Source organism: Sardina pilchardus, chromosome 16 (genome assembly GCF_963854185.1).
Source record: "Sardina pilchardus chromosome 16, fSarPil1.1, whole genome shotgun sequence".
NCBI classification, from domain to species: domain Eukaryota; kingdom Metazoa; phylum Chordata; class Actinopteri; order Clupeiformes; family Clupeidae; genus Sardina; species Sardina pilchardus.
In genome coordinates, this window is record NC_085009.1 from 17,718,717 (window position 1) to 17,735,542 (window position 16,826).

Consider the following 16,826-nt stretch of genomic DNA (forward strand, 5'->3'; position numbering starts at 1 on the left):
CAACAAACTATAGCCTATTTATGTATTTTTTTGGGACAATATTACAGTAGGCTAATCTTATGGGATAGCCCACATGAATCATAGTAGGCCTATTCCGAGACATAGGCCTACAAGGAATGTAGCCTAGGCTATTACCGGGTCGCCAAAGGGTAGCCTAAGGTATAGTATTAGCCTACTGAACGTCATATAAGTATACACTGCCAACAACGGCATGTTTTTATTTCTTTTTCTTGAGGGACAGTAGCCTACCAAACAAACATTAATGTCCTTATAGTTTCTGTAGGCCTAATGCATATGGACTTTAGCCTATGGTGTAGGCCTGCATTTCCATTTTCAAAATATTGTTTTAACACAAATTCATTTTTGAAAGGGATGAGCACAGAGCATAGAGTAGCAGACTTATTACCATCATACATGTAGCCTATGTCTAGGCAGCTGCATACATGTATCTATGCCTATCACTGTATTTGTGTCAGTCTGGTGAGGGGTCAAGGCAGCTACAGTAGCCTAAAAGGCCTATGCGAAAGTCATATGGCTCCTGTTTAACCATGCTTGAATAAAATAGACCTATGGAAAACTGATCATGATTTAACGTCTGAATGACACAGAATAGCCTACGCGTCAAACAAGCAAATGAATGTGTTTAGATATTTCCAGGTAAAGTTGGATTCAAACTCGAGGGTTTTATAAACGTAAGCCTAGAGCCTCGTTTCTTAACCGAATTATAAAGCCAACCCCATATATCTTTAAATCTACCCTACTGCAATGTGTGGCATTTAAAAAGACCAATCAACAACAAGAGATTTAATTTGCAGCCAATGAGACACGGGCTCTGTCAAGGTAGGAGTGGCAATCGTTTGTCTGGAGCGGTTTCCGACGCCATTTCATAAACTGTGAAGGTAACAGCTGAACAAAAACCCGTGCGGATTGTGCCATCCAAGTATTACGAGGGCGAATTTTAATCATTTTTAGTCTTAAGCTCCTGGTGAGTATTTTCATACGAGAGATTTTTTGTCATTTTTTATTTTTTTCTGCCTCTGAACTATCTTTGGAGCATTTTTGATTTTATTTTTAATGCATTTTTCTGGCTGGTACATTGAGTCTGTGTTGGCTTAGTGGCGTACATTTTGTGATGCTGCAGATTTGCAGTCTTCTCGTGACGGTTGGCTTTGTTGGACAACAACCTTTTTGTTTGTTTTTCAATGAATTTTTTTCTGCCTTTTCCCCCGTGTGCCCATAGAACATGTGGTTTGTGTGTTCGAAGCAGCTTTTTGTTAAGGTGGAAGATCGGTTTTGATCAGAACGGAATGAGTGAGTGTGCAAAACGACAAGGGGGTCTGCATTTTTCTCCTTATCGGGACTTAACATAGAAACGTTTTTTACTCGGTATTTTCTCTTGTAGGCTACGTGATATCTGCAGAAAGTTGACTGAATAGGTATTTACTGACTATTGCAGTTATTTTTTCCTGGTATTTTTGTTTTTGTGGTTCATTGATAAGTTCTGCAGGCTTCCAGTAGGATTTGGTCAGATGACGTAATTTTGAAGGGAGGATTTTTGAAATGATTAAAAGATGGCCTTTTCCTTTCATATTTTTAAACGGACTCGGAATCGCTGTCATTTTACGATAGCCATGTTTGGAGTATTCTGGGACATAAAAATGATGTTGCAAGCTGCACTTTGGGTGTAATGTGTAATCTATGTTGGGTGATTTGTATGCGTGCATTAAAAGGAAAAAAAGAATGAACGCCGCAAATTGTGTCCAACATTAATACATGAGCTACAGTGGAACTGTTTGTCTTCCAAGTTCTAGAACGACCAGGCCAATACAGGCGACCAGCAGGCCTAAAGACCTTAAGTTGTTTTCTCTTGTTAGGTGTTAGGCCTACTAACAAGGTAATAACCCTAAATGATAAGCCTATCAGTTAGACTGGAAAATCGTTCAGGTATCTTTGAGCTGTGGAAATCTTCACCATCCTTATTCCATTGTTCCAAACTTCACCTGTATTAAGTCAATAGCCCCAACATAGAAGTGCATCGTATTGTGCTAATGCTCACAAACTCTAAGCCGAAGTTAAGGCCTACAGTTGCTTTAAAACAAGCCAGTTTGTAAATGGAGAAACACAGAATGACTGCACAATATGAACTGTGATCACAAAGTAGCCTAGGCCATATTCAGACATGCATACCGTAAAACTCCAAACAATAGCCCGGGCTTTTATTTTGCCAAATCGCCAAAATGCACCGGCGTGTATTTGAGACAGGCGTCTATATGAGACAGGCGTTTAATTTAGTGGTGTTAGTTGAGTGTAGGTTTATTGTAGGATTAGAAATAACTACCCAATAGCATAAGCAGACAGAAAGCATGACAACAGGAGGTTACCACATTATAGGGTAGGCTACTTTATTTAGCCTATTCGAATGTGTTTCACAAATCAGATCATATTAGAACTAGCCTACTATAATAGGCTGTGTCTTAAAATATTGGCAGCTTAAAATAACGAAACGATGTGACAGCGGGCTGAACAATTCAAGTTACCATCGAGCCTGTGAACTTGTTGCCCCTGATAATACATCAACAATAAAGAATGAATGCTACCCTGTAAAACAACTGCAATCGTGTGATTAAAAATGATCCTATTAATCGCTATCACCGTGATCCTCAACTAGGCTACAAGTTGATTTGCGAATTCCTCCTCCTCGTCGCTCTCCTTCACTTGCCTGCCTTGCTTGCGCAGCTCCCGACCAGATGCGCAGGGCTCTCCCTCTTTGGAGACAGTTACAGCTCAGCCTTTACGCACCCTCTTTGGATCAACCGAGAAATATCTTGCCGCTGCTTCTCCCGAATTTTGTTAGGCAAATTTGACAACTGTCAGCTTAAATGTCATTTAAATCGAGTCTTTTTCTTTTCCGCCATGGTATTGAGAGAAACGCGGAGAAACGTGGAGAAACGAGAGAAAGTGAAACTAAACAAAGAAAGTTCGTGATAGAATATGTTGTCTAGTGCGCAAATTTAACAACATGGCATTAATTAAATAATGCAGGACATAGGCCAATGTCGAAAAAAGTTAAGAATTTGGAACTCTATAGCTGGCTTTCACCTCCGCAGTCATGCAATTATAAATTTAGTGTGCGCAATCTGTACCATCGATGATCACCACCACCAGACGATCTGACGGGTATAAGAAGAATAAATACAACTCGAAACTAAAAAAAACAGACCAGGCTTCTGTTGGAGACCGGCCTATAACCCCAAATCTGTAGTCACACCGGGGCGTTTAAAAGAGACATGCGTCTATTTGGGACTCGGCTATTGTTTGAAGTTTTACGGTATTGTTACAACACAACAACCAAAACTTGTGAAGCTCAGAATCAAGGTGACCTTAGACCGACCATGTTGTCCACTTTAACTTCAGGTTAGACCTGTTAATATTTAAAATTAGCCATTTAATTTAAGGACTTGATGACCAGACTAGCAAGTGTAGGCCTATTTGTATTCTCTCTGATACTATTGGTGATGCTGTTGACGGTGTAAAGGATGTTGCCTATTATTTCATCTGGTAACATTAAAACAACTGCTTTGACCAGAGGTTGCCAAATCTGAACTGCTCCCTATAAGAACCATTGTAGTAGGCTAGCCTACTGTTGGCTAATCAGTCTGCATAGTTATGCATTAGGCTAAGGCTTGAGCATGTGAAGCTACAAATGTGCTGTCTGCAACTCTGTTGTGGTAGCCAATATTCCATTGCTATCTCATGCAGTCTCCCAAAAATGATACGATGTCAGCCCAACACATGCATGAAACAAGAAATCAATTATCATTTCAAGGGAGACTTTTCAAAGCATGTTACCAAGAAAAGTGATCTCTCACAAAGCTGCAAAGCAATTGACCTTAGCTTGTCCTACGATGACACCCTTGGCAAGCACTGTTTGTGTCTGGCTGCCTGCCCTGCAAGAAACATCCTGACACCATCTCCACTTCTTGATGGCTATATTCTAATGCTTGTTTTTCCTCCCCCTTTTGTAGTTTTTGAGGCAGCTATTTTGAGCCGCGACACTGTAAGTTTGTGAATTTTTTTGTCACCCTCCCCCATTGACTTATATCATCTCCTTCTTTTGAAATCACTTCCTAGTCTGGATTAGTAGCGAAATCCCCTAACTAGCATTAGCCTAGACTTTTGGCTTGTTACACAAGATGGCTTGATGGTCTTAGCCTGAGTTGTGTGCTTGAAGCTGTAGTTCAAGTTGTTGATTTTTTTCCCTTTTTTTCTTTTTTTTTTGTGATCCAATAGCCTGGAAAGTCAATAAATCAGGATTTTGTGTTGTGGATTTCAGTATTTTTCACTTGCTATGTCAAATTTAAACTTTCAATCTTCACAATGCTGGCCAATAATAATAATAATAATAATAATAATAATAATAATCATAGTAATAATAATAATAATGATAAACTGCATAGAGTGGAAAAAAATAGATCTCAAACATTAAACAATAAAAGTGAACCAGAAAACCAGTCAAGCAAGTGTTTTGGAACATCCCTATTCAACCACACCATGATTTATATTTAAATGCAATAACATTAATAACCAATTGAAATTATACTCTTGCTGGGAAGAATATGCCCTTTTTGTTACCAATGGACTGTATGCACAGAAGGCTGCACCTTATAGTTCACGCCGACACTGAATATCTTGTTTGCCCAGTAATAAAAATGTTAACGCACATAAATTCTTTCACAGAATGCTTTCACAATAGCGGCGACTAACAGATCTGGCTACAAGACACCTGGCTCCACCAGAAATAAATGAGCTGGCTTAATTAAGAGTACCCGTCATGATCCAATAGCCTGGTGTTTTTAGTGGCCTTAACTCCGGTCACAGAGCTCAGAGGCTATTTTGTTACCTTAGTCTCCCCCCCCCCCCACTTAATGATCCCCCCCCCCCCACACACACACACACATACACACACAAACTGGGTGGCCATCTTGGTAACATGCTTTGGGCAGCTTTTTTCCTATTTAAAGGAATACATCCAATGAATCTACGTTTTAACTCGGAATTTTATCATAGAAATGCCATCCAGATTCCAATACCACCCCCGCCCCCCAAATAGCTAAAGGCTAAAAAGGACAACAATGCAGTTGGTTACTTACATTACAGGAAGGGGTAGGATACAAATGGCTTGTTGCGGTTACATTTTTACAAAGTATTCTTTGACTGCTGTGTCTCCTCATTAGGAAGTCTCTGCCACAGTCACAATCATTTCACACTCTGTTCAGGTGTCCCGTCATTTTCTCTTTTATGCTGAGGAGAGTTTTAAGTGTTCTTAAGATGGGGCCTTGTATTTGCTGCTTGTATTTTATTGAGTTGGAATGAAATAAATGATTAAAGAAAATGTACGAATTGAAATTCACAAAACATTTTGCCCAAACAAACTGATCTCACTAGTCTGTGTCCACTAAGCACAAGTAAGAATTGAATGGGCCTACTTGTCACCCCCATAAAGTTGAACAGATACACACACACACACACACACACACACACACACACACACACACACACACACACACACCTAATCCTATTGGTGCTCTAAATCTAGACTGACTGTGATCATCACACCCCCAGGCAGAGAAAATGATGCCCTTCTGAATCATTCCAGTTTCACCTACGTTATAGCTGACTGACGATGGTTTTATTGTTTGTGACATTTTTGCCATCAACTGTGTTATTCACTTTTACACAAGCCCGTGTGATGAATGCTAAAGGTCACTCCTAACATGAGCTTCACAAATTTATCTGAAACTGCAACAGTCAACCCTCTTCTCAAAGCTGATCATCCACATATATTCCTATTCATAAAAATACACCATACACCTACTTTAGTCACTATTATATGGGGACAGCACATAGTCTTCTAATTTCATGGGATTTGTAAGGTGACTAGTACACCTAAATGTTATTTTGTTTTCCTAAAGGAAGCAAAAAAAAGTGTGGGCATCTAGTGCTGAGGCCTTAGCACAACTGCCAGTCCTTTGGTGCACTCTACTGGTCACCATGGAGACTGTGTGATCCCACAGAGTAACTTTGCTTCTTCTATTTTATGACTTTCATGTGGACATATCTATCCAATACAAATATCTTCCTTACAATATTGAGTGCCAAGAAGGTATGATATTTTATGAAGACTGATAAAGAATAAAGACAAAAAAAAGGAGAATGGACAATGTTGGTCTGGACAATCCTCTGCACTACCTCCTATCTCCACATGAAGGCAGTATTAAGCACACATTTTGGTGAAGCATTCTTGGTATTCCAACTGTGATACTTGTCAGGTTATTTTTACATGTCCTTATCCCAGCTTAGACTGCTGAGAGCCCCTTCAACCCACCCACTACCCCCTTCCCCTCCATACCAACCAATTACCCATGATGCACTGTTGAGTCGCATCTCATCGGTGCCCAATAACGACCCTCTTCTCTCCTACAGAGTCAGTGACAGGCAGACGACCCCGCAGAATCACAGACACTATGGAGTGAGTGCTGGCTATTTACACCCAAAAGTATACTGTCCCTCCCAGAGCCTGAATACAACTGTACTGCACTCACCACTGAAAAAAAAAAAAAAATGTCATTACACTAGAATGGTGAACTTATACACACACCAACGAGACTGCGGTCACACTGTCTGGAAGGCAGTCTGACAAAAGATGCATGCCACAGCAAAAAGCACAAGAAGGGAAAAAACACACCATTCATGTTTACTGAATAGTCAGGACTCAATCAGCACAGTTGCCTTTGAATGAAAGAAAGTGATTTGAATGTGCACTCACAATACACAACCTCCGAATGGCTCCGCTGTCACTGAGCAGAATACAAAGTTAATCTAGAGGAAGGAAATTCTCACTTCGGGTGGACTGTCTTGACTGGATGGACTTTTTGTACAATGTTTATTTTGTATGTTCATAGCATATATGTTTACACTTATGCATCGGGGGTTCCCAGTTCTGTCTGTTATCATAACACCTTGAACTTGACTTAATTAAGCATGCTGAGTCATGGTAAGGTTTTCCTTATATTCTCTACATGATGTCATGGTGTAGGGAAAATGGGGTTATGTCTTGTGTCTAGTGTCTGGAGTGTTGAATGTGATTAATTTTGTCGTCAGAATAGAAGATCACACAGATCCCAGGTTGATGCAGTGTGAAAATATGCAAACATACACTGTATATAGTTATAACCAAAGAGATGAACACTGAAAGACAATGGCTGACTTTCACCAGTGGGTTCTTTCATTTGTCATCTCTCCTGCCCGTACCTACTCACAAGCACACACATTTTACTTACCTCATCTCTTATTGTTAGAGAATATGATACCCTATTAGTTGCCTGTGTTGAATAGCGCCCCCTGTCTGTGGTACGCTTACTGGTGGCCTGGTAACTCACCCTCCACTCACACACTCTGTCTTTCTTTCTCTCTATCTCTCTTTTGTCTTATTTATTTTCATCCAATGCTCTCCTTGTTTTTCTTGTCGTTTGCTTTGCTGTGTACCCCACCTCACCTTTTCTTACTTTCCCACGCTGCATGCTTGACTTCTATACTGTCTGTCTTTCTGTTTGAACCCTTCCTACCTCTCCGGTTCTCATGTCTTTCTCTCTTTTTGAACCCTTTCTTTCTGTTCTTTTCTCTCAATCATCTCCTTTTTTAATCCCTCTCGTTCATTGCATTTCCACTCATCTCTGTGCACCTTTCTCTCTTCCTTTCCCCTTTTCTCCCTTGCTCTCTTTGTTTCATTGCATTTTTACTCTTCTCTGTGTCTTTCTCTTTCTCTCTCTCTCTCTCTCCATCGCTCTTTTTTTTCTTCTCGTCTTGTCTCAGTCTCTCCCCCACCAGCAGCAGCCTGATGGCCAGCAACGTGACCAACAAAACGGACCCGCGCTCGCTCAACTCCCGGGTCTTCATCGGCAACCTCAACACCATGCTAGTGACCAAGGCCGACGTGGAGGCCATCTTCGCCAAGTACGGCAAGATCGTGGGCTGCTCCGTGCACAAGGGCTACGCCTTCGTGCAGTACGCCAACGAGCGCAACGCCAGGACTGCCGTGGCCTCCGAGGACGGCCGCATGATCGTCGGACAGGTTCTGGGTAAGGAACACTACGCTCCGGCACCTTTTTTTTAATTCAATGGGGGTTTTTTACATTTCTTTTTTTTAAGTGTATGTTTTGGGCTTTTTTGCCTTTATTTGTATAGGACAGTGAAGGGTGAGATAGGAAGTAAGTGGGAGAGAGAGATGGGGTGGGATCGGGAAATGACCACAGGCCGGATTTTTGGGAGCGGAATTAGCAGTGAAATGAAACTTAAATTGGTGTATTAGGCTCTTACCATATTGTTTCAGAAGCACAGCAATCTTGTTGCTTACTCAACTCCTAAGAATATACTCTTAAAAGTTACCATTGCTCAGATGACGAGGATGCACCACATCCACTAGTGCTTGCTTCTCAATGTCTTATCGTATTATTTTGCCAGAGGCTTTGGTTGTCACATCATTAGGTTTTGAGCTCAAGCTGAATTGTCTATTCAAATCTGAAAGGTTTCCTGCTGTGTTCCACAGACATCAATCTGGCAGGAGAGCCAAAACCCCATCGGTCGTCGAAGCCAATCAAGCGCTCAGCAGGGGACATGTACAGGTAGTCTTCAATCTTTTTCAACAGCAGTGTGTGTGAGTTTTTCCTTCCTCTAGAGTTTCGCAAAAGGGATTAAGACTTGGATTTTTGTTTTTTTAACATTTTAAATTGTTTTTGTCTGTGGCTTTTGTGTGCGACTGACTGTGTTAAGTTAGGCAAATGAAGGTGTAAAGGAAGCACATTGATCCATGTGTTCCTTTTGTAATTTTTCTTCTTGACTTGACAAATTAGCATATCTTCAGTGCCTTGAGTCTAAAGCTTCATTCTGTTATTCTTCTTCCTTATATTGTTCAGTCTAGAGGCAGGGCGGAGTTTTGGGCCCATTTAAATACTTTCTGTATGCTATTGTTCTTAAGTTGCCATTATTTCGCTGACAAAGAGATGAAAACATTGCCTTTGATCTCTGCTTTTTTTTTGCGTCTACCTTCAGTTCCTCCTTTGATCTTGACTATGACTTCCAGAGGGACTACTACGACAGGTGAGCAGAGCTGGTAGAGTGACAGTTTGAATGTTCGACAAGAATTCATGTCCAGTGATTGTGTTACTGTACCTTCTAGATTGATAGAACTGAAATTTACTGTAAAGGTTTGAATTTATGAACTGAAACACTGTAAATGTATCCGTGTTTCCTAGATAAATGGTATCTGGGTTATCTTTAGTTCACAGGTTTTAAATATTACATTGTAGTGTCAATATGTAATGTACTTAATGTGAACAATGAAAATTAGGTAGAATTTAGTTGTTTAATACTTGTATTGACTGCATTGCCCATTAACACCCAGTGTAAATGTAACTTTTCCATTAGCAGCAGCACAAATGAGCGTCACCCATCCAGCACTAGGAGATAAAGTATTATTAGATGAGTTAGCTCCTCATAGAACCTTTCTCATCTTTTACCTAATGCTCAGTCTGTTTGCCGTCTACTGTATGTAAGTTGATTTGACCTTAACAGCAATAGCATGTTCAAACAGAGACCAGAACACACATACACAGAGACACACACAGACAGACACACGCACACACACACACACACGTACACATCTCTGTGGTCTCCCTGGATAGGGATGAGGAAAGTGGCTCAAGTGGTGTTTCATCAGAACATGTGTCGCGCGTCAGAGGGGAAACATTTTTCATGAGCGCGCCAGCTGCCTCTGTTTGGAGTCCCCACCCTTCTGTAAACACTGGGCTTAGAGCTGAAGCACTAACTCTCTCTCTCTTTCTCTTTTTCTCTCTCTCTCTCTCTCTCTCTCTCTCTCTCTCTCTCTAACTTTTTCTCTCTCTAACACTATCTCTCTCTCTCTCTAACACTATCTCTCTCACTCATCTTTCTCTCTCTAACACTCTATCACTCATCTCTCTCTCTCTCTCTCTAACACTATCTCTCTCACTCATCTCTCTCTCTCTCTCTTTCTCTCTCTAACACGCTCTCTCTCATGAATATCAAGGCAATATATTTTTGTATATTGTATATCAGCAGTGTTTTTATACATTTGTTCATACAGACCTGATAGAGTTCAGGGGTGGTGCCTGAATTCAGGCTTGAGCTCGGCCACATGCGATGTCAAGAAAGGCTGTTCTCTGTATTGTCTTTGAATGTATTTGGTCATTTCAGGCACAGATAATTTCCTGTCCATCAGCCCTGTTCGTCTCCACATGCAAATTACGTCTGTGTGTGTGTGTGTTTTTAGGATGTACTCGTACCCATCCCGTGTGCCCCCGCCACCCCCACCCCCCCTCTCGCGGGCGGTTATCCCCTCCAAGAGGCCCAGGGTCAGCCTGAGTGGGGGCGGCAGCCGTCGCACCAAGAGCAACTTCTCCAAGAGCAGCCAGCGCACATCCCGAACAAGTATGCACTGCATTCACCTCGCCATACGAGATAGATAGATAGATACTTTATTGATCCCCAAGGGGAAATTCAAGGTCCCAGCAGCTTAAGACACCACACACAACATACAATACAATGTAAACAGGAAAATACAAAGTAAATCAACAAATCAACATGACTAAAGGAGCAGTAAAATACTAAAGATAAGATGTGCATGAATATACTGAGGGTTGGCACTGTGATCCAGTATGAGGTGTGTGTCAAGTTGGTAGTGCAAATAAGTCCAACAGTGCAGCAGTGCAAGATTAAATTAGTGACCAGCAATAAATATGTACAGTACAAATACACACTAGGGGTGTTCATAATTTCCCGGTTCACCGATAACCGATAAGAACAGTTTTTAAGCTGATTAATGCGATCAGTTAAATGGCTAACAAAAACATACGATTGCAGTGTGGAATTGAGAGACAATTCTCCTTATTGCGTTTTAAATACTCTCGACTAGTGGAGAGCTAATTAGACACGTTCCTCGAGGCTACGGTCTCAGTCAGTAGACGGTGCACACATCATCTTCTGACATGCTGGATAGGGATGGCTGGATGGGCCTTGTTAAAATGTTAGTTGTTCATCATTAGATTAAATTTACCCAGTAGTGGAACTGCTTTTCATTCTAGCACTTTAATGTGCTTGTATATTGAAAGTGTGCCTGCCCAGTTGCTGTTAATGAATGAATGAATGCCTTTTTATAGTCACTATACACATGTGCAATGCGATTTAAAAACAACTCTTATTTCAGTGCTATTAACATTTAAATAAAATAGGTAGTGCAAGAGGCGTTTCAGAAGTGTTTAAAGGGACACTTCACCGATTAGCATTAAGCTTTGTATCTTTAGAAAACCAGTCATGTTTTTGAATGGTCGTGCATCATTCCCTCAGTTTACCTTGAGATGGGAGAAATATGGATTTCAATGAAACCCATGAATAGGACTTCCTGCTTTCAATGAGGTAAAATGATGATTTTTACATCATTGAATGCAGGAAGTCCAACATTGAAATCCGTATTTCTCCCACCTCAATGCAAACTGAGGGAATGATGCACGACCATTCAAAAAACATGACTGGTTTTCTAAAGATACAAAGCTTAATGCTAATCGGTGAAGTGTCCCTTTAAAGAGACCCTATGCAACTTTCTGCAGGAGACGATCGCTCCTTGTTTACATCTGGAAGTCTGAGACGAAGAACCACGCTTGCAATTTATATATTTAAATATAGCCTATACATGTATAAATATACACGCTAAAGTTGTCGGGGAAGCTCTGCAGAGAAAATGCAAGCATAAAACGAGCGAAAACGAAACCGGAACCAGAGATGAAATCGCCAATCCTGCATAGTTCCTCTTTAAGACACTGCCATGGAGGTATTATAAGAACTGGAGAGAGGGACTAAGTCCCGCCCCCATTCATTTCAATGGCCCATGCTAGGCTAGCTACTTCAGCCAAAAAAGTTTGAAATTGGCCGCAGCCATCTTTGAGAAAATGGCGTTCCATGGGTGTTCATTTCCGTCACCAGCTAGAATGAGCCAATTAGATTCCATGTTACAACGAGACAAGAAGGTACATCGTTGATGAAGATTGGAGAGTGAGAGAAGGTGTTCGTGAACACGCTCCTATCGTTACAGGCGCAAATGTATTTAATTATTTGAGTTGGGATGGTGGTGGAGAAGTTTGCCCCTTGTCTCTAAATCCTATAATGTGATATTCATATGTCATGATATAATAAACATGGCGAGTCAATATTGAGCAAGAATTCACTTAGCATACACATAAATATGATCCCCACAGTAAATGCTTTGAACTGACTGTAGCCTAGGATGTTATGTGCGCAATAGGCTGTCTACCCGACGAAAATGACTCTTAATAAGTAGACATGGGATGTAAGAAACGTGTGGATACCAGATATGCTATTTGTGCTGCACCCAGTGTGAATTTGCAGTTTAAACCTACATTTGCAGACAGACGAAATGAAGCCAACGCATGTTATAGGCTTACCGGTAGAAGCGCGCATCCATGTGTTATGTTTCGAGCAGCATGCATTTTAAGTCTGCTGTCACTGTCGGAAACTTTTGCCGTTATCTACTGTAGGCTGTGACCCCCAACGCTGCGTTGTTATGAACTAGGCTACAGGTCTGCAGCTGAGTGTTTTAAAATAGTTTTCATAGCCTAGCCTACACGACAGCGAGTAGGTTAATAATTGGGTTTAGTTAGAGAATTTCTTCGCATTTCCTAGAATGTCTTATCATACCTTGCCAACTCATACATAGTCTAATGCAAATAATAGTAACCTATTAGAACGACATTTGCTTTTTCCTTTTATTCACAAAGCCTGGTATAATGATAATGCACAGGCATCAAGTATCGGTAACTTAATCCTAGTCGTCAGTCATTTTATTTATGTCTTCTAGAATGCGTTATCAACATGGACGCGCGAGGACGCTCGTGCCGAAATCAAAACTCGTGCATGAGCTGAGACAGCTCGTGCATGAGCTGTCTCGTGCATGCGCTGGTGCCGGATATGGTACAACCATGGAACGCCATTTTTTCAAAGATGTCGGCGGCCAAATGACATGCTAACTGGCTGAAGCTAACCCTCCAAATCCTGACCCCCTGGACACTGCATACATAAAAAGTTGGGCCAGTGCATGTGTGAGTTTAGAGTGGTCACGGCTTCTGGGAAGAAACTGTTCTTGGATCTGTTTGCCCTTGTTCTGATTCCCCTGTAGCGCCCCCCTGAGGGCAACCGGTTAAACAGCCTGGGTGGGAGCTGGCCTTAATAATCTTTTTTTTTTTTTATCTGCTGAGGCAATAGGAAATGAATAGCCCTAGTAGGAGTTTTAAAATGTTACATTTGCGCTTGAAGGATACAATTGCTTTGTAATCAATAAGGGCACTTTGATGCTAACTGGAAGTGGTAATTCCCATTGTCTGTGGTTGTGTTGCTGTTAGCGTTAGCATCCTCACAGGTCTCTCCATCTGCGGTGAGGGCAGACGACCTGCAGACCATTAAGAAAGAGCTGACCCAGATCAAGCACAAGGTGGACTACCTGCTGGAGAGCCTGGAGCGCATGGAGAGAGATCACAGCAAGAAGTCAGGTAAGGAAAGCAGCGGAAGTGTGTGTGTGTGTGTGTGTGTGTGTGTGTGTGTGTGTGTGTGTGTGTGTGTGTGTGTGTGTGTGTGTGTGTGTGTGTGTGTGTGTGTGTGTGTGTGTGTGTGTGTGGGCGCACATGCGCACATGTCTCCCAATAATGGTATGTTTGTGAGCCTTGTATGTACAGTATGTTTGTGTAATGGTATGTTTGTGAGCCTTTGTGAACTTGTCACCTCCTCCAAAGTACTTGGATCGTGTGTGTGTGTGTGTGTGTGCGCGCGCACACACCAATGCAATCATTTTGATTGCTGCCCCATACAGTAAAAGATAAACGATTTTTCTTTGGTGAGTTACCGAATCTAGTGACTCAGTATTTAACATTGAGAGAGAAAAAGGAACAAATAACACACACATACACACACACATACACACACACACACACACACAGATGCTAATTGAGTGTGTCCTGACATTGCAGATGGGAAGAGCCTCAAACAGGAGGAGGCCTCGTCCCTGCAGCACTCGACCTTGAAGAAGGACCGTGAGAGTCCCGAGATGAATGACTACGAGGAGGAAGAGGGAGACCTTCTGGAGGAGGAGGAGGTGAGAGGAGGAGAACGGAGGAGAGAGGAGGAGGGGGAGGAGGAGGGAGACCTTTTGGAGGAGGAGGAGGTGAGAGGAGGAGGAGGGAAAGGAGGAAGGAGACCTTTTGGAGGAGGAGGAGGTGGTGGTAAGAGGAGGAGAGAGGAGGAGGCAGAGGAGGAGGAGGAGGGAGACCTTTTGGAGGAGGAGGAGGTGAGAGGAGGAGAACGGAGGAGAGAGGAGGAGGGGGAGGAGGAGGGAGACCTTTTGGAGGAGGAGGAGGTGAGAGGAGGTGGAGGGAAAGGAGGAAGGAGACCTTTTGGAGGAGGAGGAGGTGGTGGTAAGAGGAGGAGAGAGGAGGAGGCAGAGGAGGAGGAGGAGGGAGACCTTTTGGAGGAGGAGGAGGTGAGAGGAGAATGGAGGAGGAGGGGAGGAGGAGGAGGAGGGGGAGGAGGGAGACCTTCTGGAGGAGGAGGTGAGAGGAGGGAAAGGAGGAAGGAGACCTTTTGGAGGAGGAGGAGGAGAACAGAGGAGAGAGGAGGAGGGGGAGGTGAGAGGAGGGGGGAGGAGGAGGGAGACCTTCTGGAGGAGGAGGAGGGAAAGGAGGAAGAAGACCTTTTGGAGGAGGAGGAGGTGGTGGTGAGAGGAGGAGGAGAGAGGAGGAGGTGAGAGGAGGGGAAGGAGGAGGAGAAGAAAGAAAAGGACATTTGAAGAGTGTTTTAGTCTGCGGCCACAAGGGTGAAACAGAAGGAGCAGGAGTTGGAGTGGGAATTGGCATTGAGTGAAGGAGGAAGAGCTCTCCTACTCTAAATATGTCAAGTGCTTATCTCTTTGCTTTGGTTATAGTGGCCAAACCAATGCAATGTCATAAACTTTGGTTGAGCACAGCATCTAACATACAGTATCTGATGTGCTATGGCGTCACTGTTATTTCCCCCCCTGGTGCACTGTGAAAAGTGTGTAACTCTTTACTACTGCCTCTTTACTGAAGCACCTTTCTTTCTTTCATTCAGATCAAGAGTCGGGGGAGAGAGGAAGATGACGAAGAGGAGGAGGGGGAGCAGGAGGAAGGAGAAGATGATGGAGACAGCGCTAGTGGAGAGCACTCTTAAACAAACAAACACACACACACACACACACACACACACACACACACACACACACACACACACACACACACATTTAGACATTCAAACACCTACAGTACATACACAAATACACACATTTACACACACATTGCCCAGTGCATAGGGCTGAGATATGGCATACAAATACCAAGGCATGAACACCAACACACATCAATCTTCAAAACAAAGCAGACTACATAACTGGGTTCACTCTCGTGCTCGTGGTCTGCATCCAGTGGGTCCGACCGCAGATTTTCTTTTTTTTATTATTTGCTGCTAAACACTGATATGTTTGTTGGAAGGAGGCCCCAGAAGGCCGTGTAATTTCTGGAAGGGAACAGTGTAAATACATACAGAACAGTGTAAATACACACACACACACACACACACACTGACACACACACACAACACAGTCACACAGAGACACAGAAGACACTTCAGTCTGCGTTCCACTTATTTGTTTGTCTGTATCCCATTGGTTCAGTCTCTTTTTCTGAAGGCTTTTATTTGTTTGTTTGTTTGTTTGTTTGTTTGTTTGTTTGTTGATGCTAGCACTCTAACATGCTCAGTGAAATGGTGTCTTTGGACTCAGGAGAGTTTTAGGTGAAGTTCTGGTTGTACTGGAAGAGCTAATACGAAGAGGATTTTGTTTCTTTCTTTTTTTTAATTATTTTCACGTTTACTGTGTTCAGAGAAATTATGTTACACTTTTGCTTGGGCCCCTTTAGGGGGCAGTGTGAGCTTGGATGTCACCTTGTGAAAAACATTCTGATCATGGTTTGAGAAGTGAAGTGTGTGTGTGTGTGTGTGTGTGTGTGTGTGTGTGTGTGTGTGTGTGTGTGTGTGTGTGTGTGTGTGTGTGTGTGTGTGTGTGTGTGTGTGTGTGTGTGTGTGTGTGTGTGTGTGTGTGTGTGTGTGTGTGTGTGTGTGACCGAGAGCGAGCTAGTGAGTGAAGGTGTGTGATAAGGTTTGGATTACTGAGGAGTAAATATCTGTGAAACGAGACATTTACAAATGAAATGTAAATGACTAAAGCTCCTAACTCTACAGATTATGTCTTGTGCTTGCATGGTATGGTGACACTGATGCAGCTTCTAAGAGGAGAGAAAACGCTAGTGGCATTGACAGTGCTGTGTTTTTGTTTCAGTTTTTATTATCATGGTTTGTCTCCGTTGTTCTTGGGATTGTATGTTGAATTTAAATATTAAAAAAACAAAAAAAAACAGAAATGAAAATGCTGACATGTTGACAGTTTGTAACATTTCGCCTCAGGAGCTTTGATTGTGTTTTTCAGACTACCACTATTTGGGAATTTAAGATCCCTGAAGTGTTTTTTACCCTCAAGCAAAACTCAGTGCAGTGCAGTGCAATAAAAAGACTTGAAAGGCTGGTTCCAGAAAAAGAAAAGGACAAAAACTCACACACATAGAGAGCATGTTGATAATTCTGGGCAGTCTCCAAATCTCCCC

General features: G+C 42.4%; 1 protein-coding gene across 3 annotated transcripts; it reads left to right on the forward strand.

The window, feature by feature from the left end:
- Positions 1–888: 888 nt before the first annotated feature.
- LOC134059495 (heterogeneous nuclear ribonucleoprotein C) lies at positions 889–15,454 on the forward strand. Of its 3 annotated transcripts, XM_062515930.1 has the most exons (10): positions 896–985; positions 4,026–4,057; positions 6,484–6,529; positions 7,873–8,138; positions 8,606–8,681; positions 9,109–9,156; positions 10,367–10,524; positions 13,506–13,652; positions 14,127–14,251; positions 15,244–15,454. In XM_062515930.1, the coding sequence occupies exons 3-10, from the start codon at positions 6,525–6,527 to the stop codon at positions 15,340–15,342; spliced, it is 924 nt and encodes a 307-aa protein (XP_062371914.1). In that variant the 5' UTR covers positions 896–985; positions 4,026–4,057; positions 6,484–6,524; the 3' UTR covers positions 15,343–15,454. The 3 variants fall into 3 exon arrangements, with proteins under 3 accessions (XP_062371913.1, XP_062371914.1, XP_062371915.1); XM_062515929.1 differs by lacking the exon at positions 4,026–4,057 and having other exon boundaries at positions 889–985; XM_062515931.1 differs by lacking the exons at positions 4,026–4,057; positions 6,484–6,529 and having other exon boundaries at positions 898–985.
- Positions 15,455–16,826: the final 1,372 nt, after the last annotated feature.